At 35.1% G+C, this 27,075-nt stretch overlaps 6 protein-coding genes across 9 annotated transcripts; 3 read left to right on the top strand and 3 right to left on the bottom strand.

Moving 5' to 3' along the window:
• Nucleotides 1-5,337: 5,337 nt before the first annotated feature.
• Nucleotides 5,338-8,816, top strand: LOC108815176 (uncharacterized). The gene is made up of 5 exons (XM_018587827.1): nt 5,338-5,813; nt 6,246-6,558; nt 7,130-7,663; nt 7,754-7,790; nt 8,485-8,816. The coding sequence occupies exons 1-5, from the start codon at nt 5,338-5,340 to the stop codon at nt 8,814-8,816; spliced, it is 1,692 nt and encodes a 563-aa protein (XP_018443329.1).
• A 1,616-nt stretch (nt 8,817-10,432) lies between these two features.
• Nucleotides 10,433-12,910, top strand: LOC108815178 (uncharacterized). Of its 2 annotated transcripts, none has more exons than XM_056990318.1 (3): nt 10,433-11,479; nt 11,841-12,371; nt 12,529-12,910. In XM_056990318.1, exons 1-3 carry the CDS (start codon nt 11,225-11,227, stop codon nt 12,619-12,621), a joined length of 879 nt encoding a protein of 292 aa, XP_056846298.1. In that variant the 5' UTR covers nt 10,433-11,224; the 3' UTR covers nt 12,622-12,910. The 2 variants fall into 2 exon arrangements, with proteins under 2 accessions (XP_056846298.1, XP_018443326.2); XM_018587824.2 differs by having other exon boundaries at nt 10,433-11,596; nt 12,529-12,909.
• A 248-nt stretch (nt 12,911-13,158) lies between these two features.
• Nucleotides 13,159-14,961, top strand: LOC108815177 (uncharacterized). Its single transcript, XM_018587828.2, has 3 exons — nt 13,159-14,001; nt 14,244-14,780; nt 14,863-14,961. Exons 1-3 carry the CDS (start codon nt 13,159-13,161, stop codon nt 14,959-14,961), a joined length of 1,479 nt encoding a protein of 492 aa, XP_018443330.2.
• Nucleotides 14,962-15,057: 96 nt separating this feature from the next.
• Nucleotides 15,058-17,627, bottom strand: LOC108816465 (protein RETICULATA-RELATED 4, chloroplastic). Its single transcript, XM_018589043.2, has 8 exons — nt 16,968-17,627; nt 16,797-16,865; nt 16,274-16,405; nt 16,124-16,177; nt 15,977-16,021; nt 15,733-15,872; nt 15,428-15,553; nt 15,058-15,338 (listed from the first exon to the last, which is right to left on the bottom strand). The coding sequence occupies exons 1-8, from the start codon at nt 17,496-17,498 to the stop codon at nt 15,293-15,295; spliced, it is 1,143 nt and encodes a 380-aa protein (XP_018444545.1). The 5' UTR covers nt 17,499-17,627; the 3' UTR covers nt 15,058-15,292.
• Nucleotides 17,628-17,849: 222 nt separating this feature from the next.
• LOC108816500 (calcium-dependent protein kinase 7) lies at nt 17,850-21,058 on the bottom strand. Of its 2 annotated transcripts, none has more exons than XM_018589075.2 (9): nt 20,865-21,058; nt 20,017-20,543; nt 19,798-19,921; nt 19,567-19,710; nt 19,327-19,479; nt 19,133-19,248; nt 18,879-19,046; nt 18,544-18,777; nt 17,850-18,274 (listed from the first exon to the last, which is right to left on the bottom strand). In XM_018589075.2, exons 2-9 carry the CDS (start codon nt 20,518-20,520, stop codon nt 18,122-18,124), a joined length of 1,596 nt encoding a protein of 531 aa, XP_018444577.1. In that variant the 5' UTR covers nt 20,521-20,543; nt 20,865-21,058; the 3' UTR covers nt 17,850-18,121. The 2 variants fall into 2 exon arrangements, with proteins under 2 accessions (XP_018444577.1, XP_018444578.1); XM_018589076.2 differs by having other exon boundaries at nt 20,740-20,877.
• A 174-nt stretch (nt 21,059-21,232) lies between these two features.
• LOC108816499 (nuclear transcription factor Y subunit A-1) lies at nt 21,233-23,576 on the bottom strand. 2 transcript variants are annotated; one of them, XM_018589072.2, is made up of 6 exons: nt 23,313-23,576; nt 22,769-23,056; nt 22,539-22,639; nt 22,353-22,424; nt 21,902-22,066; nt 21,233-21,793 (listed from the first exon to the last, which is right to left on the bottom strand). In XM_018589072.2, exons 2-6 carry the CDS (start codon nt 23,052-23,054, stop codon nt 21,578-21,580), a joined length of 840 nt encoding a protein of 279 aa, XP_018444574.1. In that variant the 5' UTR covers nt 23,055-23,056; nt 23,313-23,576; the 3' UTR covers nt 21,233-21,577. The 2 variants fall into 2 exon arrangements, with proteins under 2 accessions (XP_018444574.1, XP_018444576.1); XM_018589074.2 differs by having other exon boundaries at nt 21,902-22,063; nt 23,313-23,574.
• Between the last annotated feature and the right edge of the window lie 3,499 nt (nt 23,577-27,075).

Below are 27,075 nucleotides of genomic sequence, written 5' to 3'. Positions count from 1 at the left end.
GTGTATTCTTTGTAAATCATATTTGTGTTTTCTGTGATCATGTTTGTGTAAATATTACTTTTTTAAAAGTTCAGTAAAAGATTTTGATAGTTATATTGAATTTGTGATTTTTCATAACTATAAACACTTCTATCATAGTCATTTCATATATTAATTGTACTTTATTTCTAACAGCTATAAATTTTTATTTTTCTTAAATAACAAAGTAATATTATTTTTGATCCATGTTTTCAAAGTACAAATTTATTTGCCGAAACAAATTAAATTTATTGAATATAAATTTATATTTCTGACTATTTATTTACATTTAAATGTTACAAAGAAAGCATTATATATGTGAATATTATAATAGGTTTAACGTTTTAATAAAAATAATTTTGATGATGAAATATATAATCAAGTTTAAATAAAATCAGAATATTGTGGTATTTATTAGCATTTTGAATTATTCACGCAATTAAATATTCGTACTCGAAAAACCAATATAGAATCTATCCCATAAGTCTAGGCCTCGAATCTGATTAAATTGGACCTATATATTAAAATATTAATTTATTATATTTATCCAAATTTTGCTAAATTTAATTTATGATATAGTTTTAGTATATTTTCATATATGATATGAATCCACGGCACCAGTGGTAAATCTAGTGATCTACATTGAATTCAGCTTAGATTTTGAATTAAATTATAAAATTTCTATTTAGAAATCCCATACGATTAAAAATCCATCAAATTTTCATTTATCCGTGATTTTGTAATGGTTGACCTGAAAAATTGAGATAAATTTAATTATTTTTTAATTATTTAATTTCATGATAATTATTATTTATCCGAAAAATCCTAATTTTGTAGATATATTAGTTAAATAAATTTGTATAATAAAAATCTAATTATTTTTATTTTATATTAACTTTTTCAATGATAAATAATATTATATTAATTATTTATTTTATTAAAATGTCAGGGTTAGTAAATATAAAGCATAAACTTAGATTTTAAATATTAGTAGTCATAATAGTAAGAATAAAGGTGGTTATTAATTTGGATTAATTAATGTATTATTGTTGATTAATAACATATATTTTCCGTAACAAAATGTGCATATATTTTCAAAAAAAGTGCTGTAATTATTATACATATTTAAATCGACTTATATCAATAATTTATTTGTATATTTTCGTAAATGTTGCAGTTATGGATCCTAGAATATATGAATTAAAGGAAAACAGTTATAAAATATTTAGTTTTTTTTAAAATAAATTCCGACTATTATGGAGTTAAAAGGTGGTTATAAAATATTTATTTAGATTCAGTTATAGAATATATGGTTTTTTTATTGTGGAAAAAATAATTATTGGACATAACCCCATATCAATTGGACATCTCGAAGAATTAATAGTATTGATACATAGGTATGTGACGGGAGATGATGACAGTGTTTTCTTCGTAGACAACTTGGTGGATGTGTTGTCAAAATACGATCACACGGAAAAAAATTACATAGGAATTTTCTCGGAGACGATAAAATCAAATTTTCACTTCTCATTTGAAATGGCATTCGGAGGAGGAGGTTATGATCTAAGTTATCCCCTAGTTGAGGCTTTAGCGTTAGAATTGGATGCATGTATTGAGAGGTACCATTACATTTGGGGAGTGGATCATTTACAGAGTTTGTGTTTGGCTGATTTGGGCGTTGATCTTATCGTCGATAAAAGATTTCACCAGGTATGCCTTTCAGCTATATATAGATATACATCACAAAACCGCATTTTCGTATTTTTTTTCAGTTTCTAAATCTACGTAAAATATATATGAGTTATTTAATTAATTGTATCAATCAGATAGTTACCAACACAATAAAATTGCTAACTACGATTAGATGGTTACTCAATTCAAGTTCCTTGTAATATGAGATTAGGGTTTAGAAGATAAGTATCTTTTATTTTTTTCTAACTTTTAGAGGTTCTTGGCCCGAAGATCCATATAGGCTGGGTAAAAAGTACATAATCCGAAATTCGAACCGAATTCAAACAAAAAAAATCTGATCTTATCCGATCCGAAATATAAAAATACTCTAATGGATCTTGTATAGTATTAGAAAACATTTTAACCCAAAATTTTATTAACTGGATCCGACGGATAGCTCAGAAAAACCCGAATGACAAAAAAATTCCGACAAAATATCCGAAGAAACATATCTGAATGTCCAAATTAATATATAATATAAATATTTGAAACATAAATATTTACTTTAAATATTCAATTCTATATTTATTTTGATATAATATCTAAAATAAGTATTTAAAAATTAAACCAGTATCTTAAATAGTCCTTAATTTTATATAAATAAATATTTATTTCTATGTTTTGATTTTAAACTTGACATTTCACTTTTTGGTATATTCGAACTGATTCGATATAACTCATATTTGAATGATATATAGTTATTTTATGATTTTCAAGAAATGATATAAATTAGAACCATGTGTTATATTTGAATCTAACATGTACTTACACGTTTACTAGAGTAAGACTTAAGAAGTGATACTTATAATTAGAACCGAACTCTGAATATCTGACCTGAATTCCAACGTCCAGGCCTAGGTCTATACATCATCTACATAGAGATCCAAATCATTTTAATTAATTCTCTTTAGAAGCATAAGACCATTTCCAAAAAAAAGAGACCATTTCCAACAAAAACCGAACCATGACCCCTTTGATCCGTACTTATGATGTAGCAGAAGATTCTAGGGATATAAATAGATCCGTTTATTCCAAGAATACACGAATCTAGGGTTTGTGAATACTCTTTACAGTGTTTAATTAAAAGCTCTTAGGGGTTATGAATACTCTTCACAGTGGTTTATAAAAACTTCTTTAGGGTTTGAGAATACTTTTCTCAATGGTTTATCAAAACCTCTTCTGGAAACTTCTTTTATTAAATCATCAAAAAACTGAATACAACCATAGAGTCTAAAATACTATATATAAAAAACCATAAAACAATTAATGTAATTATCTTAATAATAAATAAAACATCAAATATTAAAATATTTAGAATATTCCTAAATATTCTCTGCATCATTCTCTCCGGGTTGGAGAAGATTCGTCCTCGAATCTTGATCGTACTTTCTGAATCAAAAACGTTTTCCACCAAAAACTCTTCCTCGAATCTTCAATAGCTTATTTTACACGATTTTTGCACGGATCTGTTTGTAACTTGAATCTTCATAAATCCGTTTTGCACAAGATTTGCACGCATCAGATTATCAAAAAATTTCACAAAATCTTCGTCGATATGATTTTGTCCGTATTTTGCACGGAACTCGTCTCGCCCAGATTTTGCACGGAAATCGTCTCGCCCGAATTTTGCACAGAACTCGTCTCGCCCGAATTTTGCACAAACTTTATCTTTATAGATAGAGTCGACAACACAAATATCTTCTTCGATAAATCTCTCCTCGTCTTCATCATCATCCAACTGCACATCTTGAACTCGTGCTACTTCTCTTTTCTTTAATGCCTCATCGAACTTATTTAATGCCGTGCAGATATCTTATTGAAACTTGTTGATATCTTGTTTAAACTTTTCAAAGATCTCAACTATCTCAACTAGTTGTTGTTGTTGTAGATACATCTACGATCAAGATAATAGAACCGTTTGGTTCTGATACCAACTGATGTAGCGGAAACTTCTAGGGATAGAGCTAGATCCGTTTATTCCAAGAATACACGAATCTAGGGTTTGTGAATACTCTTCACAATGCTTAATTAAAAGCTCTTAGGGGTTGTGAATACTCTTCACAGTGGTTTATAAAAACCTCTTTAGGGTTTGAGAATACTCTTCTTAGTGGTTTATCAAAACCTCTTCTGAAAATTCTTTTATTAAATCATCAAAAAACTGAATACAATCATAGAGTCTAAAAAACTATATATAAGAAAACCATAAAACAATTAATGTAATTATCTTAATAATAAATAAAACATTAAATATTAAAATATCTAGAATATTTTTAAATATCTATCTACATCAACTTACCTTGCAATTATGTTGATAAATATTGAAGCTTGGAAATGTGCTACACAATAAAGTTTCTGTATGGATCCAATAGAATTGGAATGATATAAAGAAGATTTAGCATACGCAAGAGATTGTATCACACAGTAAGTATTTGGTTAACATGCCACAGTTGGACCTGCGCGGTGATTTATCAGGCTTCCTCTCGTCCCACCCAACGGCTCCTCTTGTCAGCTTCCACCATTTCGGATCCCTCGAACCAATTTTCCCTGGCATGGACCGTCCCGGCTCAGTACGTCACATCATGAAAGCGGCCAACGTGGACCAATCACGGATGGTACAACAGTCTATATGGCACCTCAGAACCATTAACTGGACCTTCTCGGTCTCGTGGGGATACTCGATCGGTTCATGTCTATGAGAAGATATTCCCACGCAGCCACTTGAAGCTTCCTATCGAGACATTCCGTCCTTGGCTCCGAGGACGGCCTCCACTTTACATGTTTAACACGAGAAGGGTGTCTCAAAATCCATGTGAAGCTCCTCACTGGTTCTTCTTCGAATCGATTGCGCAAGAGAACGGAGAAGTTGTTACTTTCTACACAAGAAATTTTATTAGAAACATGACTTCTTGTTCCTTCTTTGGTAATGTTTCTGCTGATCCACTCGCTTCTATCCGTGTCTTCTCTCCCAAAACTCCCAAACAGGTTTAGTTTATTTTTGCTTTATTGTTAGTTACAATATTTTTTTCACTACAAGCGGCATTTTAATATTATTCACCTATTTTCATTTTTCTGTTTATAGGGGAAAAAAGTGGAATGTTGCAACGTGGAATATGAAGGTGAAAATGTTGCAAACGTAAGATTTCGAGATTGTAGAAGAAACGAAATCATCGCCTAATGGAAAATGGAGAGCACCAATTAATATCGGTTATACTGTAATTTTCAATCTTTTATTTGATCATATTCTAAGATGGAAAAGAATCTAATGGTTTTATGCACTCTTAAAATATTGACAAATAAAGACAAAAATGTAAAAAAAATTGATGAAATATAATTATTGAGATATATTTCCATACATCTCGCTCTATTGAAGTAAGGAAATAAGCTAATAGATATACATGATCAAAATATATGGAAATATATCTTAATAATTGTGGACTTGGACTAGTATTTATTGGGTTAAGAAAAGTAAAATATCATTTCGACTGTTTTGAAACTAAATACTCAAGAACCTCCCTTGTTAACCTTCAAATATCATTTCATCATCTTTCTCCATCTAAAATCTCCATGTTACTATCTCTGTATAATGTAATGTCGTCGCCTCCAAGTTACCACACAAAAGTCTTATGCAAATACAGCGTGATCATAGGCGTTGTCGTGATTTTCTTCGTGCTCGTCTTTTTCAACAAAACATACCTCACTTCACAATCTTTTGACAGTAACATTTTCACCATAAAATATCAAGAGAGTTTCTTGCAGCCTAGAGAGACGGCCACAAACTTGAGCCATTTGATGTTCGTTCTGGTCGGGAGCTCACGTACGTGGAGGGATCGTCATGTTTTCTTAGAATCATGGTGGAGACCAAACGTGACACGTGGTAATATCTTCTTTGACGTGGAGCCGTCGAAAGAGTTCCAACCTTGGTCTCCGGCCTTACCTCCGTTAAAAATCAACGAAGACCTCAAGAAACTGAAGATCTACCCGAAGCTTACAAACCGAAACCACACTCGGATCTATAGGTCCATTCTTGAGAATTACAGACTCAAACAAGACGAGGATGTGAGATGGTATGATACATACTAAGCTTATTAATCATCTTATCAAATCGAGATATATATTTCTGTACTTACAATAATTGATTTATAATCTTATAGAATTAAATATTTATATTACATAAATTATTACGTTTTATAACATATTAATAAAATAAAAGTTTTTTTATGATTTACACAATTTTTGAATTTTATTAAAATAATATATTTTTTTCCAGAAAGTAGTCAAGAAATTTTATAAACTTCAATTTTTACTCTCATTTTTTTTCAATTTCCTCTTCTCGTTATACCTAAATTGGTAAAAAGGCTTGGTGCATGATTTTATTGGATGACATTTTGGAAATTTCTTTTGTCTCTAATATTTTTTTTGAAGGAATACTAATACATGTTTGTTTATCATATCACCTAAATTTTAGTTCTGACATAAACCTTGTCCAATATAAATAGGTATGTGACGGGTGATGATGACAGTGTTTTCTTCGTAGACAACATGGTGGATGTGTTGTCAAAATACGATCACACGGAAAAACAATACATCGGAATGTTTTCGGAGACCATAAAATCAAATTTTCACTTCTCATTTGACATGGCATTCGGAGGAGGAGGTTATGCTCTAAGTTATCCTCTAGTGGAGGCTTTAGTAGAAGTATTGGATGATTGTATTGAGAGGTACCATTACATTTGGGCAGTGGATCATTTACAGAGTTTGTGTTTGGCTGATTTGGGCGTTGATCTTAGCCTTCATAAAGGATTTCACCAGGTGTGTCTTTCATTTTTAAAATAAATATTATATACTAATAGTTCATTCTACAAAATACAAGGTGAGTTATTTATTTATTTTATTCATTCAGAAAATTACCTACCCGGCCATAACGAAATTACTAACCCCGATTAGATGGTTACTAAAATTAAAGCTACTGTAGTTTAGGATTATGGATTAGAAGGGAAGTAACTTTGTACCATGCTATTAAAAAAAAAAACTTTGTACCATGCAGGTATGTTGATAAAATATTGAATCTTAATGTATCACACCAAAAAAGAGTTTCCGTATGGGTCCAATAGGACATTATACGAATATTTTTTTATGAAGATTGCTAAGGTTTAGAAGAAAAGAGTTCTTAATACAATGCTATTATCTTGACAAGTATTGAAGCATCGAAATGTATCACACAATAAAGTTTCTGAATGAATCCAATAAATTCTGAGTGATATAAAGAAATTGTATCACACATTAAGTATTTGGTTGACATGCAACATCTAGATCTGCGCGGTGACTTATCGGCCACATGTTAATGGAAGTTAACAATAAGTATTTTGTGTGCATGCAACAGGTGGATCTATACGGTGACATATCAGGCTTGCTCTCGTCCCAACCCACGGCTCCTCTTGTCAGCCTCCACCACTTCGAAACTGTCACACCACTTTACCCTCACATGGACCGTCCAGGTTCAGTCACTCATATCATGAAAGCAGCCAACGTAGACCAATCACGGATGCTACAACAGTCGATATGCTACGTCAGAGAAAGAAACTGGACCTTTTCGGTCTCGTGGGGATACTCTGTTCATATCTATGAGAAGATATACCCACGGAGCCACTTGAAGCTTCCCATCGAGACATTCCGTCCTTGGTGGCATGGAGGACTGCCTCCTTTTTACATGTTTAACACGAGACCGGTTTCCAGAGATCCATGTGAAGCTCCTCACTGGTTCTTCTTTGATTCGATTGAACAAGTGAAGGAAGGAGTTGTTACTTCTTACACAAGGAAGTCTCCTAGAAACATGACTTCTTGCTCCTTGTCTGGTAATACTTCTGCGGATCCTATTACTTCCATCCGTGTCTTCTCTCCCAAAACTCCCAAACCGGTTCGTTTATTTTGCTGTTTGTTAACATTTTTCTTTTCACCATAAGCGGTTTTTAATATTTTAAGGATGTTTTCAATGTTCTGTTTATAGGGGAGAAAAGTAGAATGTTGCGACGTGGAATATGAAGGTACAAATGTTGCAGACATGAAACTTCGAGATTGTAGGAGACACGAAATCATCGCCTAATGAAAAATGGAGGGCACAATCTTTTATCTGATCAAATTCTAAGTCAGTTTGCACATTTAGCAACTAATTTTTTTTAAAGACAAATTTAAAAAGTAAAACAAAAGCAAACATTGTAATAATATTGTATAGGAACATAGTCGGTTCTGGGCACAGCCGGTTGAAACATTAGCATTCGCTCCAAAATATTTGAAGGTTTTTTATATAGGCATATGCCTTTAGATTATGAAAAAAAAGATTTAACTAAAATTCTTTAAAAAAATGTTTTAAGCAGTCAAACTCTCAGAACATGTCCTGGAGGAAGATAAATTTTTTACTCAAGATTATTTATCCACATTTTAAAAATCGTCATACTTATTTTTTAAAACTTCTTTGTGGCATGCATATCTAGTAAAACATGTTTCTATATGGTCATTGTTTGAATTTTGCTAAAGAAAACAAAAGCAAATAAATGAAAAAGAGAAAAAAAAAACATATCTATTTCTCCTACCTGTACTAACTCATCAGAGGTGTCTCTCTGACAAAAGGTCTTATTAAGCAAGATATTCGACATGTGTTCAAAAAAAAAAAAGCAAGATATTCGACAAAGAGGACAAGATATTATCTCTGCCTGAACTCAAACTATGTTTTCTCTTCAGTGTTTGTCAAGCTCACCCATCAGGTTTTCGCAAGCTACTTTGGTACCAGTCTCTCCGCCTGCGGTTCACATAGCCGTCCCTCTTATGGGCTATTCCTTGCGATGCATCCTTCTCTATGGTCGCTTTTCATGTCTACCGAGTCTCGAACTATCACAATGAGCATCTTTGTCTATTGGGAAATGGCATCGATCATGCCCGACGAGTACTCTATCGGAGTTCTTTGCTCGCCTCTCTATGACCAGGGCAAGTTAATGGAGCCTGCTTCTACACGTTCAGAGTCCAATCCAGGAGCAACAGATCTCCTTTCAATCGCTCTCCTACCATTTTATTAGGGTGTCTTAACATCGTCTTTGACTTTTATATGTTCTTTCGAACAACAGTTCTAGGGTCTAAAGTGGAGATTTTCTTCGAATTTCTTCACCCCTTTAACGCATCTATTTTCTATTTCATTGTACTGCTCTTTGTTAGTTTTCATACCGTTGAGACTACTTCCGGTCGCGTTTGTAGCTCTAGCCTGTGAGGCCTTTAATTTAATATAAGCAATGGTTGAACAAAAAAAAAGACAAGATATTATCTTCCTCCTTTTTACTTACAGAAGATATTATCTTTATTATCTCGGGAATGAACTGCGAGACAAATAAGTTATGTTTAATCCTCTATGTTTTTCAAACAACCATCTATAGATTCTATACTACCTTACAAAGAAATGATCGTTGTCCACATAGAGAATTGTCTGATTGCTTGCATTGACTATTAGTTTCATTGTATCTACATATTACCCATAAAATCTCAATCTTGAAGTAGCATTTGATGTAAAATTGTTTATATTTTGAATAATTTGATAATTATTTATTTATTTGAACGAAAAGTGATCGAAAGAATAAAAAGAAGAGGAATGAGGAGAATATATAGACGTAAGATGTCACTGATTTTAAGTTACAAAAAAGAAGAAGTTGTTATTGATTTCTCTCTCTAAATTTCAGAGCAAAAGGTAGAGTCACTATTGTTGTGAATAAACAACAAACGTGAAAGAAGAAAGCAAAAAAAAAAACAATCTTGAGAACAAAATGCATTGATGCAAATACATATTTATAGTGTGTATATTGATCATGTGGATGAATAAGTTTACAATTTTTTTAATTCATATTTATATTAGCTTCAATATCTAATTTCTAATTTTTCCCTTAAAACATCTTTGTTTAAGAATTTTTTTTTATTAATCCCAACCAGCAAATACTAATTTTTTACTGTTGCACAGAAATTTAAATTTTCTTAAAATTAATAAGTATAATACATAACGCATAGAATATTTACGTTCCACATGCCTGTTGATTATGAATTAATCGACACAGCTACATAGTTTCATGTCTGGATTGAAAACACCTACCGGTTGATGTATAAACTGACTGTCTGCTCTAACTATTTCTTTGGTTAATTCACAAATCATCAATAAAGTTAAAGTTATAACTTATACGGCTAGTTTAGCTACAGAGTCTGCAGTAACATTAGCAGCTCTAGGGATAAAGTTAAACTTAAGACATGAAAAGTTGAGAGATAGAAGATAGCTGTCGTGGAGGATACTGAAGATATTTGCACAAAAAAAACTTATACGGCTAGTTGATAAAAAAAAAACCTTATACGGGCTATACATCGTCAAATTGACTAGTGACCGAACACTGATAGTACTCTACACGAGAGGGCAACGAAACTGGTTGGTAAACGTAACATCCACTTTACTGATTAAAGTTATTATAAATATCGAAAGCATTAGCTAAGTTGTGTGTATATATACTAGTGTCACTATCAATTACGGTTTTAATTTTAGTGTTTTTTTTTGACAAAGAAAAAAAAAATTCTAAAAAGTTACATATGATTCCGAGCTCCATGAAACTGCCATTGCATTTTAGTGTTTTTTAATTTTAGTGTTTGACAAGTAAAGAAGCAAAATTAAAAATTCTAATTAATCACGTCTCCAATAAAGTTATAGCTATACTTATACGGCTTTACATCGATCGTCACATTCACTCGTGAACAATGTCGTCTCCAAGTTACCACACAAACAGCTTATGCAAATATCTCGTGATCTTAGGCATCGTCGCAGTCTTCTTAACCCTCGTCTTCTTCAACCAAACCTACACCATTTCAGAATCTTTATATGGTAATATATTCACCATAAAATGTCAAGAGAGGCTTCCGCAGCCTAATGAGACTGCAACAAACATGAGCCATTTGATGTTTGTGTTGGTGGGGAGCCCACGTACGTGGAAGAATCGAAGAACTTACGTTGAATCATGGTGGAGACCAAACGTGACACGAGGCTATATCTTCATGGAGGTGGAGCCGTCCGAAGAGTTACTGCCTTGGTCGCGGACCTTCCCGCCGTTTAGAGTCAGTGAAGACGTCAAGAAACTAAGATTTTACCCGAAGCTCCAAAAACCAAGTCACACTCGGTTCTATAGAGCCATTCTCGAGACTTACAGGCTCATGGACGAGGGTGTGAGATGGTATTACCAACTATGAGTTTGACCTAATGGTCAAAACTTTTAGATAATCTAATAGTAGAAGTATAAAGAAGCTAAGGAGTCATTAGTTTAATTTTTGGTTGGAAGAGTTCTTTTTTCTTAAGAAAATTTAATTTAATATGGTTTGGACCTTGCTCTAAGAGGATAAACGAGCATTCGGGTCGGTAAGTTACTAGTCACTCTAAAAAAAGGAATTTAAAACTTGTAGTAATAAAAATATGTGTTTTGTGTATGATATTGCAAAAGTTTGTGATCTAACTTTGTCCAAAATGAATAGGTATGTGACGGGTGATGATGATTCTCTTTTCTTCGTAGACAATTTAGTGGATGTGTTGTCAAAATACGACCACACGAGACAACATTACATCGGAATAAACTCGGAGACTATAAAATCAAACGTTTATTTCGATTTTAACATGGGATTTGGAGGAGGAGGATACGCCTTAAGTTATGCTCTGGTGGAGGCTTTGGTGGTAAAGTTGGATGAATGTGTTGAAAAATATCATTTCATTTGGGCAGTAGATCAGATACAAAGTCTTTGTTTGGCTGATTTGGGCGTTGATCTTACCCTCGAAAAAGGATTTCATCAGGTATGTCAACATATTTCTCACTAGGCCGGGTCTGAGAATTATGACGTCATAAATATTTTAAATTAATCTTAACAAAAAAAGTTTCCATCAATTTTTTTGTATAATAGTTTTTAAAAATTTAGGGGCCAATTCGAATGTTCCATCCGGTTGTATCCAGAACTGGCTCTGATTTTTCATTTGTTTTATCCTAGGATTCACATGTTCATTGAACTAAACAATAAGTACTTTGTTTAACATGCAACAGGTGGATCTATACGGTGACATATCAGGCTTCCTCTCGTCCCACCCAACGGCTCCTCTTGTCAGCCTCCACCACTTCGATACTGTCACACCACTTTTCCCTGGCATGGACCGTCCCGGCTCAGTCATTCATATCATGCAAGCAGCTAACGTAGACCAATCACGGATGCTACAACAGTCGATATGCCACTTTAGAGCAAGTAACTGGACTTTTTCGGTCTCGTGGGGATACACTGTTCATATCTATGAGAATATATTCCCACGGAGCCACTTAAAGCTTCCCATCGAGACATTCCGTCCTTGGTACGGAGGACGGCCTCCTTTTTACATGTTTAACACGAGACCGGTTTCTCGAGATCCATGTGAAGCTCCTCACTGGTTCTTCTTTGATTCGATTGAACAAGTGAGCGGAGGAGTTGTTACTTCTTACACAAGGAAGTTTATTAGAAACATGACTTCTTGTTCCTTTTCCGGGAATATCTCTGCTGATCCTCTTGCTTCTATCCAAGTCTTCTCTCCCAAAACTCCAAGACAGGTTAGTTCATTATGAGAATATGCATCTTACTATGTTTTGATACGGCTATATCTGAGAATTTATCTGTTGTGTTGTTAGTTATGATAACAGTTAAAAAAAAATTAGTTCCATTGTTAAATAGAAAGTAGTATGGTCTGATTAATTATTCTGTTTCTAGGGAAGAGAAGTGGAATGTTGCGACGTGAAGTATGAGGGTGATGCTGCAAGTATAAGACTTCGAGACTGTAGGAGAGACGAGATCATCGCCTAATGAAAAAAGAGAGGCTTCCTAAAGATTCATATGCTCAAGCAAATTAACTACTTTGATTGTTCTTTTGGTCCTATTTCTTCTAAATCAGTCGATAATTCCATGTAAACCAAAAATATCCCATCAATCGATATAGTATATTAAGTGTGTGTGTGTGTGTTTTTAACAGATTGAAAGAAACAAGAAAGTGTCATAGCTAAGCTAGAAGGTCCAAGATTGGTTGAGTTTACAACGGTATGGTAATCTAAATGAGATGGTTACTTGCAATTATGCATATAGAAAAGCAGCGTGAAGATTGTTTCATCAACCTTTTTTGGCTTCTTTCGTATCCTTTTTTATTAAAAACGAGAAAGTTTTAGTACTTTTTAATATTAATCACCTGCTACAACATCTAAACACATGATTTATGCACCTTAGCTCTCATGATCAACATTCCCCTTTTACTTAATTAACTAACTATTCCCATACATATATTTATGTATGGATTCAATCCTCTCAATCTATCAAAATAATCCTAATATTGTGTTTATTAGTCTTTCTATGGCATTTGAGAGCAGCAATAACAACAACACCAGACTAACTAAACTGAGTCATATCTCTCAGAGCCTATCTTTATCTACCTTATGGAAGTCCATAGCCATTTCCGGTGCTCTACTTTTCTTGTTACACACATTTGCCTTCAACCGTCCTCATAAAATGATAACCCATAAACTATTTGCCCCTCTTGAATTCACTTTCTCCTCTTCAGAAATATCCACATCTTCTTCCTTGCAAGCATCACGAGAGCCTCCTACAAACATCAGCCATCTATTCTTTGTCATCGTTGGTAGTACAAAGACTTGGAGGTACAGGAGAGGCTACATAGAGCCTTGGTGGAGACCAAACATCACAAGAGGACATGTCTTTCTAGAAAAACCACCTGGTCGTGACCTCTTGCCTTGGCCTCAACAGTCTCCTCCGTTCATTGTTAACAAAGACTCATCCATCGCAAACGCAAAATTCAAGACTCAGATCCGCCTTTTTCAATCACTCCATGAGTCGTTTAACAAGGCCAACAAAGAAGACACGAGATGGTTTGTAATAGCTGATGATGATACTCTCTTCTTCTTGGACAATCTAGTCAAAGCTCTGGAGCGGTACGACCACAAGAAACACTATTACATTGGGATGAACTCAGAAAACGTTTGGTCAAACTCCATTTTCTCGTTTGACATGGGATATGGAGGTGGGGGATATGCATTGAGCTATCCAACTGTTGAAACACTTCTCAACAAAATGGAAGATTGTATTGCAAGGTACCTTGGAGTTTATAGCGATCTTCTCTCATTTCGTTGCTTAGCTGACTTGGGAATCGATCTTACTATGAACAAAGGTATCCACCAGGTAGGATGTTCAATTCAAATTTCGGTTTATAATAAATTTTTATATTTCAAATGTTTCAATAATATATATAGTCACTAAACTTGAACATAACAAATAAGTTAAGTCCATACGCTTCATTTTAATTAAAACTAATTGGCGGTAAATGAATTGATCCAAATACTTTATATATCAGTGTCTTGGTCGCTTTGATGGCTCTTATTCACATACACTGACTCCCATCTTGCTTGTTATGCTATGACCAGATTGATCTGCACGGTGACATATCAGGTCTCTTATCAGCTCATCCTCAGTCTCCTCTTATCAGTCTCCACCATTTCGACGTCATAGACCCCATCTTCCCAGCCATGAGCCGTCAGGAATCAGTGAACCACCTCATGAAAACCGCGAAAACCGACCAGTCCCGTATCCTCCAACAGACAATATGTTACCAAAGGGGAAACAACTGGTCAGTATCTGTGTCTTGGGGCTACTCAGTCCACGTTTACCAATCTATATTACCAAGAAACCACCTGAAGCGCCCTCTAGAAACGTTCCGGCCATGGAAGAATGTTAGAATACCCGTGTATACATTTAACACGAGAAAGGTGACGAATGATCCGTGTGAGATGCCTCGTCAGTTATTCTTTGACTCTGTTGTAGAGGACACGAACCAAAGCTTGGTTACTACGATGTACAAGGTGAAAACGGCAGGTAGTTTACCTCCTTGCTCGCCAAATGTCAACCAATCTGCTGGTAACATTTCACAAGTCCGAGTCATCGCTGCTACTATGCACAAGATGGTAAACCAATATATCTATCTTTTTTAGCAAATTATAAACCTATTTTTATAATGTGATCTAACCGCCTGAAAATAATTAACAGGGTGAAGGAATCGAGTGCTGCGATGTGCAAAAGGTTAGCAGTTCAGATACTTTGGAAGTGAAGATAAGAGCTTGTCACAAAGATGAAGTTCTTGCTTAGGCCACATATTTCTAGTGATCAATGATTTATTGTGGAACTGTACTGAATCTGTTATTTATTGATATGATGTATTTACTACTTCTAGTTGCAGTGAAATAGACGGTGAGAATGTCAACTCAAAACCCAAAAAAATGCACATGTGGTTTGTGAAAATAGCCTTGGTTTTTGCATGGAATCACCTGACTAGTTTTTGTAGAAACATTGACCAAACAATCAAAAATCAGAAACAATTGAAAATGAAAATCATGTAGTTTCGTATACATAAGTTGAAAGCAGATCATGTGTAGAACCGAGCTCATCATGTGCTTCTTCTGACGATGATGATGATACATCAATGAGATTTCTGGATCCCTATGAGACGTGCATAATCCACCCATCTGAGACAACAAAAGAAAAAAAGAACATGTGAATAAAGGTGCTGAGAGCAGAGAGTAAGAAAGAGGTTTGTGCGTTTAAGACAACTTACAATAAGGAGCCCAAGAAAGTGTTGCCAGTTCTAACAGCGAAACACATGGCGCTGAGTGCAAGTTTGTGTTGGTGTAGCATTGGTTCCAGGAGACGTTGTTCTACCACACCAGCCAAAACTTGGTACCTGTTTATTTCATACCATTACCATAACCTCATTTTACTTTCTCCAATCTAAATGCTAAAAATGCAGAATATATCTACTGCCTTTTTTTCTTCGACTTCTTGTGTATTTTTTTTTGTTTGGTAGGAAAGAAACTAAGTAAGTACCTTAGGTTGCGTTTCCAAAAAAAAAAAAAAAAGTACCTTAGGTTGCTGGAAACTGCCATGTAAACACCATATGCAACACTTGTGGAGAGTATTGGAACAGTCTCGACTTCGCCTTCAGAAGTCTTGTCCACGGCTCCTTTTGCTTTTATAAATGCATTTGTAACAGCAGTACCCACCTTAACCAATTAAACACACATATTCGTCACGTCAAAACAGCAGTTTTTGTGATGTGAAACAGACTTTATGTATAATATGGAAAACTATATATGTTTTGACTCACCAGCGATGATGTGGTGCCAACGGCAAACAGCTTAGCCCCATTGCGCTGTGCATAGAATACACAAACGATCAGACCTTAAAAACAAAGTATTGCGTTGTGAATGATATCACAGAGAAAGAAATTGACAAAAAAAGAACAAGCACATACCGCTATAGCACCAAACCTTTGCAAGAGAGAATACGAGGTTCCAGACATAGCAATCTGCAGCAAACAGATTGGATTTAATTAGACGAGAACAAAAGCTTCTCCAAACTTATCCTGCATGTGGCAAGCAATCTTTTTAAGAAATAAAGATACCTGGAAGGCATTGTCTGGGCAGTTGTGGAAAAACTTGGATATACCACCAGCAGAAAGTGCGAGAGGTGGTCTAAGAGACACAGTAGGAGCAGGAAGATAAACTAACATGAAGTCAGCAATAATAGCCATCACCTAATAAAGAAAAAAATGATAGTGAGTTCACTTCGTATTCATTATAAACAAAATAAATAACAGTCTGAGATATAAAAATTTGAAAAAAAAAGAGAGAGTCTCAGGGTGGGTATACTAGTGTACAGTTTAAAATTTGGTTCTTACCACAGAGACAAAGCAAATGTCAACTACTTGGTTCAAAGACTATTCATGCAAAAAACAAATGGTGAGAAAATTTGAAGACCCCAGCAGACAAGTCACAACCACAAAAACTACCCAACCTTTCGTCTATCTGAATGGGTCATCTAAAAAGATTACTCTTCTCACCCATCCCCACCATCTAACAACAGCTCCTCAGAGTAAGTTTCAGACACGAACACAAAGACAAGAGAAGAATGAATGATTTAATTACCACATCAGCAAAGACAACTTCAAGTTCATTGAAGAAGTTTTCTCTACGCCTTTCGTACTCAGCAGCAGTCTGTTAATCAAAACAAAATCAAATACATATTATTAGCTAAGGAATCGCCATAAAATTCAAAACTTTCTAATGACGTGGATAAGAAAAAAAGCAAGCACAGACCTTAGTGAAGATACCAACACCACACTCCATGGCGAGTTTAGCCAGGAAAAGATCATCAGCCAAGAGCCTTTCCCTAAACCCAGCGAACTGCATCAGCCACCTCATCACAGCCGATCTCTGGAGCTCGAGGAACCGGGTGATAACCGAACCAGGAATCCGACCGGACTCGATAGCAGCGGCTAGATCCTTGGGAAGGCTCTCCAGCTCCGTCCCAGACTCGGCCAACAGCATCATCGCCTCGCTCCTGTTCCTGTCTCTGTCCTCGCCACCACCACCGTCTCCATCCCCGTTATTCTTCCCTCCGTCTCCTCCGTCGTTGTTATTGTTGTTGTTGTTGTCAGAGCCGCCGTTGTCGATTGAGGAGGAGAAAAGAGGGGAAACAGTGACGCGGCGGTGGAAAGAGATGGACTTTACGGAGGAGGAGGAGAGTCTAGGAGAGAAGGAGAGGTGAGGACGTGAGAGGTTCGATTCAGAGATGGATGATGATGTGTTCGGAGTGGGAACACAGAAGAAGCACGACGCGATTGCCATTGGATGCAAGAGAGATGTGAAAGTCGTCTCCTTTTGGCTCTTCAGTCTCGCAGTGGAGAGGAGAGGAGAGAATCAGAGAGCGAAAAGGTAGATTCTTTCCTTTGTGTGCTCTGTTTTTTTTTTATTAAGGGTTTTGATTCTTTTTAGATTTTGTGTTTGGTGGTGGGTGTGGGCCTCACGATAGAGACTCCCTTTGGCGCGTGAGAATGACGCGTCTCTTACACATCTCAAGAATCACATCTCCACATTTTTATTTACATTGCCAGAGTCCTATGTTTTCGTTTTCGAGTTGATGTCTTGACATATATTGTTGAGATTTGAAACAGTACCTACTACCACAGTTCTTTCAAAAAAAAATAAAAAGAACTCATCTTTGGAAACTCAGAAACTTGTCGACATCGTCATCAAACCACATGGCCTATCATCATCCAATGAACAAACAACTTCAAACAATTGAAACTCTAAAACACGTGAGAAAGAAAACAAAAAAAAAAGGAGAAACCAAATACCAATCTTCTTCTGATTCTTCTCTGTCATTACCGTGTTAAAATTGCTTTTTAAAACATAACCATGTCTCTTTCATTGTGGGCCATTCAGGAAAGATCCAAGCTTTTCTTTACTTCTTAGGCCTCACCTGCTAATTGCAATGAACCATCTCTCATTAACTTGAGGCTCAAACTGTTGAATCTTTCCCTGGAATACTGCCGTGACGCTTTTCTCCAATCTGTCCCAGCTTTCATCATCGCTGCAAACTCTTCATAGCTTATACGCCCGTCCTGATCACAGGATATATAGTGTTCTTTTATCATCTGACATTCATAAGAATTAATTTACCAAGAAAATATAATATGTTAAAGGGGTAAAGGGGCTCCGGCTGGAGCTTCCGCCCTGGGTTCGATTCCACTTGGCCACCGGGGCTGCGTTAAATCGCAAGAATACGTGGGTTGCCGTCGGTCTCAGGGGGATTAGTCTTGGGCCTAGAAAGCCTTTGGATCATCCCCTGGTTAAAAAAAAATAAAAAAAATAATATAATATGTTATGCTACCTTGTCAGTATCAACATCTTGCATGATGGCAGCGATGACTTCCTCACTGCTAGTTTCATCCAACTCATCATTCAAAGCCTCACGAAGCTCTTCTGTCTCTATGTAACCACTCTGGTTCTTATCAAAGAAGTTAAACGCTTTATGCAAGTGTTCATCATTCGCCATCTTCTTCAGGTGTACAGAAACAGCCACGAACTCTCCATAGTTCAGTGTCCCATCCCCATCAACATCAGTCTGTTTGGGAAACAAAAAAAGAAAGAAAGCAAATAGTTTCAAATTCTCAGACGTGTGACATAGTAGTAGCACTTGAGAGAAGTAAAAAAAAGATTTCATACAGCTTCCATGAGAATCTGAAGATCCGCATCAGCAATCTGTTGTCCAGCTTTTTGAAGTCCGTATTTAAGCTCCTCGAGGTTTATCTTGCCTCTCTTGTTAACGTCCATCATTTCAAATGCTTCCTTTATCCCAGCTGCTTCCTCCACTGACAAGTGTTCAGCTATCACCTACAAGAGTAAAAACAAGCTTTATGTGTTATATCATCAGATCAAAAGAACCAGCCAGGCGCATGGTTTTAAAACAGAATCAATACTCTTAGAGCTCGTTTCTTGAGCTTGTTCATAACGGAAAACTGCTTGAGCCTTGCTTTCACAGTCTCCCCAAGAGACACATTCGGAGCCTTCTTTGCATTCAGTATCCAAGAATGTTCTGCAAAATAGAAGAATCTCTCTTTATGAGTATAATAACGATATCAAAACATCCAAAGCTAAAAAACAGAAAGCCTACCAAGTACTTCTGCAGCAGAAAGCCGTTTCTTGGGATCAGGTTCAAGCATCTTTCTCACAAGGTCTTTGGCGCTTTCGGAAACTCTTGGCCATGGATCTCTCTTGAAGTCAATGACTGACCTAATGATCGCTTGAGCCACCCCTTGTTCAGTCTCTGTACCAAAAGGATAAGCCCATATGATACACATCTGAGTGAGGTCTTATTTGAATAATCTCCCTTATGGTAAAAGCATAGACAAACCTGCCCAAAATGGAGGGACACCACAAAGAAGGATATAGAGGATGACTCCTGCGCTCCAGACATCTATCTCAGGTCCATAGTTTCGTCGCAGCACCTCTGGTGCCATGTAATAAGGACTTCCAACAATCTCATTAAACTGCTCACCTGTTTACAGTTTAGCAAAAGTTAAAAAGTAAAGATAAACATAATCTGCCCATTGATTCTCATCAAAACCTAATATTATCAAAGCACCTGGTTTAAAGAAGACAGATAAACCAAAGTCAATAGCCTTAAGAGCCGAAGTCTCTTTCTTATTAGCAAAAAGAAAGTTCTCTGGTTTAAGATCCCTATGCATCACTCCCTGCTTATGGCATATCTGCAAAAGACACACAACAAAGGGTATGTGAGTGAGCAGAAGAACACACAGACAATTGTAAAGTTGTTAATCCACACAGCTACAGCTACATAAACCTGAACAACTTCAACAATAGTCTTCATAACCGCAGCAGCAGCCCTCTCAGAGTAATGTCCTCTCGCAACAATCCGATCAAACAGCTCCCCTCCTTCACACAGCTCCATAACTATATGAACCGCATCATCATCCTCAAAGGAATCCTTCAAAGAGACAATGTTGGGGTGTTTAGGCATATGTTTCATTATCTCAACCTCCCTCCTCACATCCCCTACGTCCACCGCTGTTCTCAGCTTCTTCTTCGATATGGACTTGCAAGCGTACTTGTCACCTGTCTGGATATCGGTACACAAGTAAGTCACACCAAACTCTCCTCGACCAACCTCCCTTCCCAGATCATACTGCGAAGAAATATCATGTCCTGTTGGATCTTTCAACACGGAGAGCTTAAAGCCAGCTCCAGATCCATTTGCTGCAGTGTACTCGGGATTGTTTTTGTTCTTAGGTTTCCCATGTCCACTCTCTATCGTAGCCGAGCTCGGACTGCCACAACAGTTCCCCATCTAATCAAATCTCTCAGGGACTCCTGAAATTTCATCAAAAACCCAGAAAGAAAGTTCAAAACTTTTGAGCTATACTGTCTCCAGTTTCTTAAGCCTTACAACTAGAACCAATCAACAAGCAGAAAATTAGGTTTAGATTGAATAAGTAAAACCCTAGCTAAGAGTTACCAAAGGAAGATTCTAAAATAAGAGCACACAAGGGGAGAGACATATACAGACCTCAAAACGTAAAATGGAGAGAAGAATACTTAAATGGCTATAATCAGTTGTTGAAGCAAAAGGGATAATGTATAAGTTATAACAATGATGATAAATATAAATCAAAGGGAAAAGTCATATCATACGGTGTGAAGAAACTAGATGCAATGATAGAGAGAGGGGAAGAAGACGAGTCAAAGTCTTCCTCTTTCTCTCTCTTCTCCTAACGAGAAACACACAAATTGACTCTCTTCTTCTTCTTCTTCTTCTTCTCTCTCTTACAGATTCAATGAACGACAACGCCTAACTTTAGTTTTTGTGTCTCCTGTTCCTTTTGTGTGGTATTCGTGTTATACTTTATTTAATAAATCAATCTTCCCGTTGCAGAAAAAAAACTAATAGTTTTGCTTTATTGTCCTTTTTTAAAATATGCATTTAGACTACTTACCCGTGATCAGTTACATCTAGATTCACATATTTGTCTTGATCAAAGCATTAAGAAAAAAAAAACAAAAACAAACAACAATGTCAGCTCTGTAACACTTTCAGGTCAGATAAGCAAAAACGATTAAACAAACGTGTATTCCAATTTTCCGAAAGAAAAGAAAAAAGAATAAAAACAAGACCTACCGAACTATTCCCCATCACTTGTCTCAAATCTAACACCTAACATAACTCGGTTTCTCTTTGTACATTGTAACTCCAAAACCCCCCCCCCCCACACAGACAAAGAACAAGTAAGCAAACACAAAACCCAAAAGCCAAGAATGATTTGCCGGTTTGAGGCAATGGATGGATATATTTATAGCCAAAGCGTGTCTCTTTATTTTTTTCTCAAGAGGTTTGGCTGACTGACTGATTATGGTGCACCTGAAGAGTTGAAGGTCTCATTGGAGTCTGTTTCAACTGGTTCGGAGCCTGATGAGTTGGTTGCTGAACCTTTTTCTCTTTCTCTACCAGCTGCTGCTGCTGCTGCATCCTCTGCTGCTTCTGCCTCAGTCTTCTTAGCAAACCGGCCTCCACTAGCCCTTGCCCTCCTCATTGCGTGCTTGTGTCTTGACTCGTGAAGATATGGCTGAAACAGAAGACGCCACAAGTTAACCGAGCTACCACATGAATCCTATAAGTTACCTGTGCCCATTTTATTCCCATTTTGCCAATAAGATGTCACGAAAAAAGTTACCTTTCTGTTGATCACTTTCCTTTCTAGCTCGGCCTTGGCACGTGCTTTTCGTCGCCTTAGAATTCCCTCGTACTGTTTCGCATTCACATAAACAGGTTCTTGTGTTATGTCAAGTGGCAGGGCTGTTCTTTCACGAGGCATTCCAAGATATGGACGAAAACCCTGCTTAAATTATATAACAAAAAAGAATGCAACAAACAGACTTAGATTATCGAAACCACTCAACCTCATAAGACTCTCTGCCAAGATTCGTTTAAGAAATCATCAAGGTACAACTTCAAAAACATATCACTACTTCTAACAAACAGAAAGTGAATCCAGAATCATTCCAGAGAGTCAACAACATCATCATCACACAGGGTAACTAGTGGCAAGAGCACTCATACGTCAAACAAAACACTACACCATATGAAAACTATTGTAGAGACTGAGCGAGGTTTTGAAAAGATACCAATGGCTGATGTCCATATGCTCCCATCATTCCCGCATAATATGGATCCTGGTATGGATTAGGGACACAAGCCTGTAAACGTAGATTGCGTTTATCATCATATACACATTAAGAGCGCTGTACTAGAAGAAGAATCATATTTCAGTTTCATATTATAATAAAAGACGTTAGAGGAAAAGCACATACCATGTAGTGTCCAACAAGCTCTGGTGGTTGTACAGGTTGCTGATTGTGCATAGAAGCCGCCACATGTGTCGGATCACTCCCTTCCATTCCATGGTGGTCAACTGAAAAAATGATTAGAGTTCCATTATAGATAATCTAACTTTGCATTTGTAGAAATGTAAATTCCAAGTTACTCTAATCTAATGAGTATATACCAGTGATAAAGCCAAGAAGAGGAAAAAAGACAAGACCTGAAGGGGAGGAAGTAACAGCTTGTGAAGAATCCTTCCAAGCGGCATCGTTAGCCCCGGCAGCACCGTCTTCAGAAGCAGAGTGAAGATCGTTAGATTCAGAACCATTGGGACAATCCAAAGATGAGGAGTTCGAAGGAAGTCCAGAAGAAGGTGGTGGAATGACGCCAAAAGCAGCGTTGTTCTTCCACCAGGGCTCTGGATACATCATCGGCTGCTGCTGCTGATCAGCAGGGTGATGATCATTGACTTCCGCTTCGTTCCCTCTCCCCGATTTCGGTTGCATCTCTTCAAAAAAAATTAGGTCAAACACTCGTTACTAGCCAATCCAAAAAACCGAATTAAAAAAAAAATCATCATCATCACTCAAAGCGGTCTGCAGCAACAAAAAGGAGCAACCTTTGGGCTATAAAGCAATGCAGAGACATGCAAAGTTGCAAACACAAGGTTAAAACTTCCTCAAGTCTCGATTTTGCAATTCAAACTAAGATAGGCTCATCACGACAAAATTCAAATACGATAGAAATCAAAATCAGTATATTACCAGAGGGAATTGCACAGCAAAGATTTTAGCAATCGATGGAGATTAGAAGAGCCTGAAGCTGTGTAATCGATCGCGACTTGGCAAAGGAAAGAGTAAGAATTTAAGAAGTTGGTGAAGAGACAAGTGATTCGGAACACCCGACAGGAAGGCAAGTGTTGTGTGAATCTATCTATCTCCTAGGAAGACGAAGACGAATTAGGATTGGGCAGAAGAAAACCCTAGTTTTTCTTTCTTTTTGGGACTTTTCTTTTCCAGAATTGTAATTTTCTTTTTTATATATATTTTCTGATTTTCACCGCATAGTTTGATAAGATCACCAATTGAACTTTTCTCACACGTGGCTACTTCTGAAAGATGCCAGCGCGCGCAGATCTGGGTTCTTCTCTGCCTGACGTTCTCATAGTTTTTTAATTTTCTTTTATTTGTGTCCGGTAATAAATTAATCTAACAAAAGAAACTTGGATCCAAGTGACACGCGAGTGATCGGCTGGGACGAGTGACACGTGGAATTTGTAGGGCCAATATACAATGACAATTTATCTTTTTTTGGTAAATACTAAATACTAAAATACTTTTGTTTTAACATACTTTTATTTTATTTTAAAATTTCTTACCGCTGCCAGAAAATACTCCCTCTGTTTCATTATAAGTGTCGTTTTAGACTTGTGCACACGGATTAAGAAAGCATTTAATTTTGCATATTTTCAATATAAAAACATTATTACCGATACAATTCAACCAATAAAAAATAGAATGGAGAATAAAGTTAATAAATTTTGCATTGAAACTCTAAAACGACACTTATTTTGCAACAAAAAAAATTCTTTAAAACGACACTTAATATGAAACGGAAAGAGTATTTAGTTGAAACACGTGAAGAAATGGTTTCAAAGTCTCCTATGGTTATTACCACAAACACGTGAACAAATGGTTAACACAATCTTGGATGATAAAACATGTTGGTTAATAACCTTGTTCTTGTAAGTGAGATGTGTTTGTTTATGGCACATGTTTCAGTTACCTGTTTATGACATTATAAATATATGGCATAGATGAAACTGATTACAAATCCAGTTCTATTTTAAAAAAAAAATAGCAGCTAGAGAGAGAGTTTATGTTTTTCTTTACTGGGTTGAGATTTGAGAAACAGTGAACATGCAAGACATCGAAGCCTCATGAGCCAAGCTAATGGGTATTACTAACAATTAAGAAAACATTGATTTTAATTTAACACTAGAGATTGATTCGCCCTCAAGAGGGCGGGTATATGTTTCGTTTTTAATTTTTTCATCTCATATAATATGTTTGTGTGTTTGTATAATCATATTTTCATATGATATGCATTTAATAGAATATATAATTTTGTAAGTATATTAAATAAATCAATTTTCATAAGCATGTATTTGTGTCATATACGTTTGGGAAATTATTTTTAATTGTTATTCATAAAGTTTGTAAGATGTGATATTTTTTGTAGTTTCATATACGACAGAAGTTTTAATTTTTCACATTTTATTTCTAAACTTAAGTAGGTGTTTTATTAAAAGATATAACAAATTATATAACTTTTTTTTTAGAAAGGCTAGTATATTTTTTGTTTTTTTTTAAGAAAATTAATTTTTATATTTGTATTTTTCAAACGCACTAAATCATTTTAGAAATTATTTTCAAACGTTATTTCTAAAAGTTGTAACATATTATATTTTTTTAATAGTTACCTAATATAATTAGTCAAGAATATTTGTACCCAAAAAATCTGATCCAAGATCGACCCGAAAATCAAAATCTTACTCGAGTAGACTTCGTTTATATATTTGAACGTTTCTTAAAGTGTTGTATCTGAAAACTAATATCAAACTCAACCTGCAGTGGAAATCGAACAAATTAAAAAAAAAGTTTGAAACTATTAATTCTTAGTATATTCTATTCAATATATGTATATATGCAAATAGGTTAATATCGTCTTCACTAACTTTAAGTAAAACCAAATTAACTAACTATTTTTAATCGAATAACATATTTAAAACCCGTCAAAGTGAATGAGTTTATATAAATATTTATTTCTATTAAAAGTCTACTTAAACCCCGATAAACACTATTTTTAACATCATCTGTTTTGTTAATTGGTATACTTAACATCTGTGTAAAATATTTAAAATTTGAATAAGTTAATGTATGATTGAATAAATCATAATTTCTTGGATTGAGATGTAAATTATGTTGTAATAGTCTAAATTTTAATAAATAAATTAGTAGGTTATTAGTCAAACCAAAAAGAGAAACAAATATATATCTGAAAATGAGGAGGAGTAATATAACAATTAACACAAATGTTGAACTATTACTTTTATTATAATAGATAAAACCATCGCATTGCCATTTGGTATGACTTAAAGTAAAAAAATAATAATAATATTGATATTGATATTTCTAACTGTGGCTGAATATATTTCTTTGGGAAGTGGGTTCCTAAAAAAATGGAACTAAAAGTAGAGGTTGCAAAAGTTGTTTTATTGGAAAAAATAGTTATAGTTACAACTAACGTTGCCAAAAAGAAGTTATACAACTTGTTTTATATTTAAATTAAAAAAATAATTGGACATAACCTTACATCAATATGTCACATGTGCTTTAATAGAATATATATATTTTATTAAATAATAGCAATTTAAAAATTGATCTCAGTATATTGCCGGTCGAACCCGCCAATCCGCGAGATTCATTTTTGTTTTGGTCAAAAATATGATCCGCACAACTCGTGAACAAATAATTTGTACCAGCACATGCTCCATTTAATTTTGTGGATATCTGCGGATTATAATTTGTTTTCGAAAATAATTATTTAATTTAATTATTATAAAAATATATAAATATATTTATAATAAAAAATTATAACTTATAAATTTAATTTTTTTTTTAAATTACAATATTTTTTAAAAAGTGTTTACTTTTCTTTTTATTTTTTAAATATTTTTTGGTTCGGTGGGTATCCGCAATCCAAAATCTACCAACCCGCACCAACCCTGAATAAAATACTCATAACCCGCATCCGCAAATCGATTTTTCAAATAGTTGAACCAAATTTATGATTCAACTAATATCAATGAGTCATGATCCAAAATTAATAGTATTGATATATAAAGTAACATGTTATATTAATCAAAGAAAATGTTGAAATTTTCGAAATAAAAATTAAGATTATTGAATAACATTAAGATTATTTGGTCTGTATACTGACAAAATGAGCAAACATAGCGGAATAATATACTAATGTCATAGTAATGATTATTTTTATATGTAACCGTAGGATTTATGTATTAGAAAGAAGTTGATAGCGATAATTATGGATTCCATTTAAAATGTGGTTATAAAACATATATTAGAAGTTGATAGCGATAATCATGGATTCCATTTAAAGAGTGGTTATAAAACGTATATTAGGATACAGTTATAAAATATATGTTTGAGTATGTAGCATAGAAAAATAATTATTGGACACAACTTCATATCAATTGGTCATACAGGAGAATTAATAGAATAGATATATTTTCTTTCCAAAAAAAAATTTAACATATTAAAATGGGCCAAAACACCTGCAGCTTGACCGCCGTCCATAATTCAGCCGCAGTCCCCTCTACTTTACATCCAACGGCTCTGACTAAAAGTATCAGATTCTTTTCTTTTTTGCCTTTTATTATTTCCCCGTTTTTTTGTATTTTCATTTCTCTAATACAGTATCTCATTCATATTTGTCAATGAGCCA

The sequence above is a fragment of the Raphanus sativus genome, chromosome 7, assembly GCF_000801105.2.
Source record: "Raphanus sativus cultivar WK10039 chromosome 7, ASM80110v3, whole genome shotgun sequence".
NCBI lineage: Eukaryota > Viridiplantae > Streptophyta > Magnoliopsida > Brassicales > Brassicaceae > Raphanus > Raphanus sativus.
The sequence above is the reverse complement of the archived record's forward strand: the minus strand, read 5'-3'. Positions and strand labels throughout refer to the sequence as shown.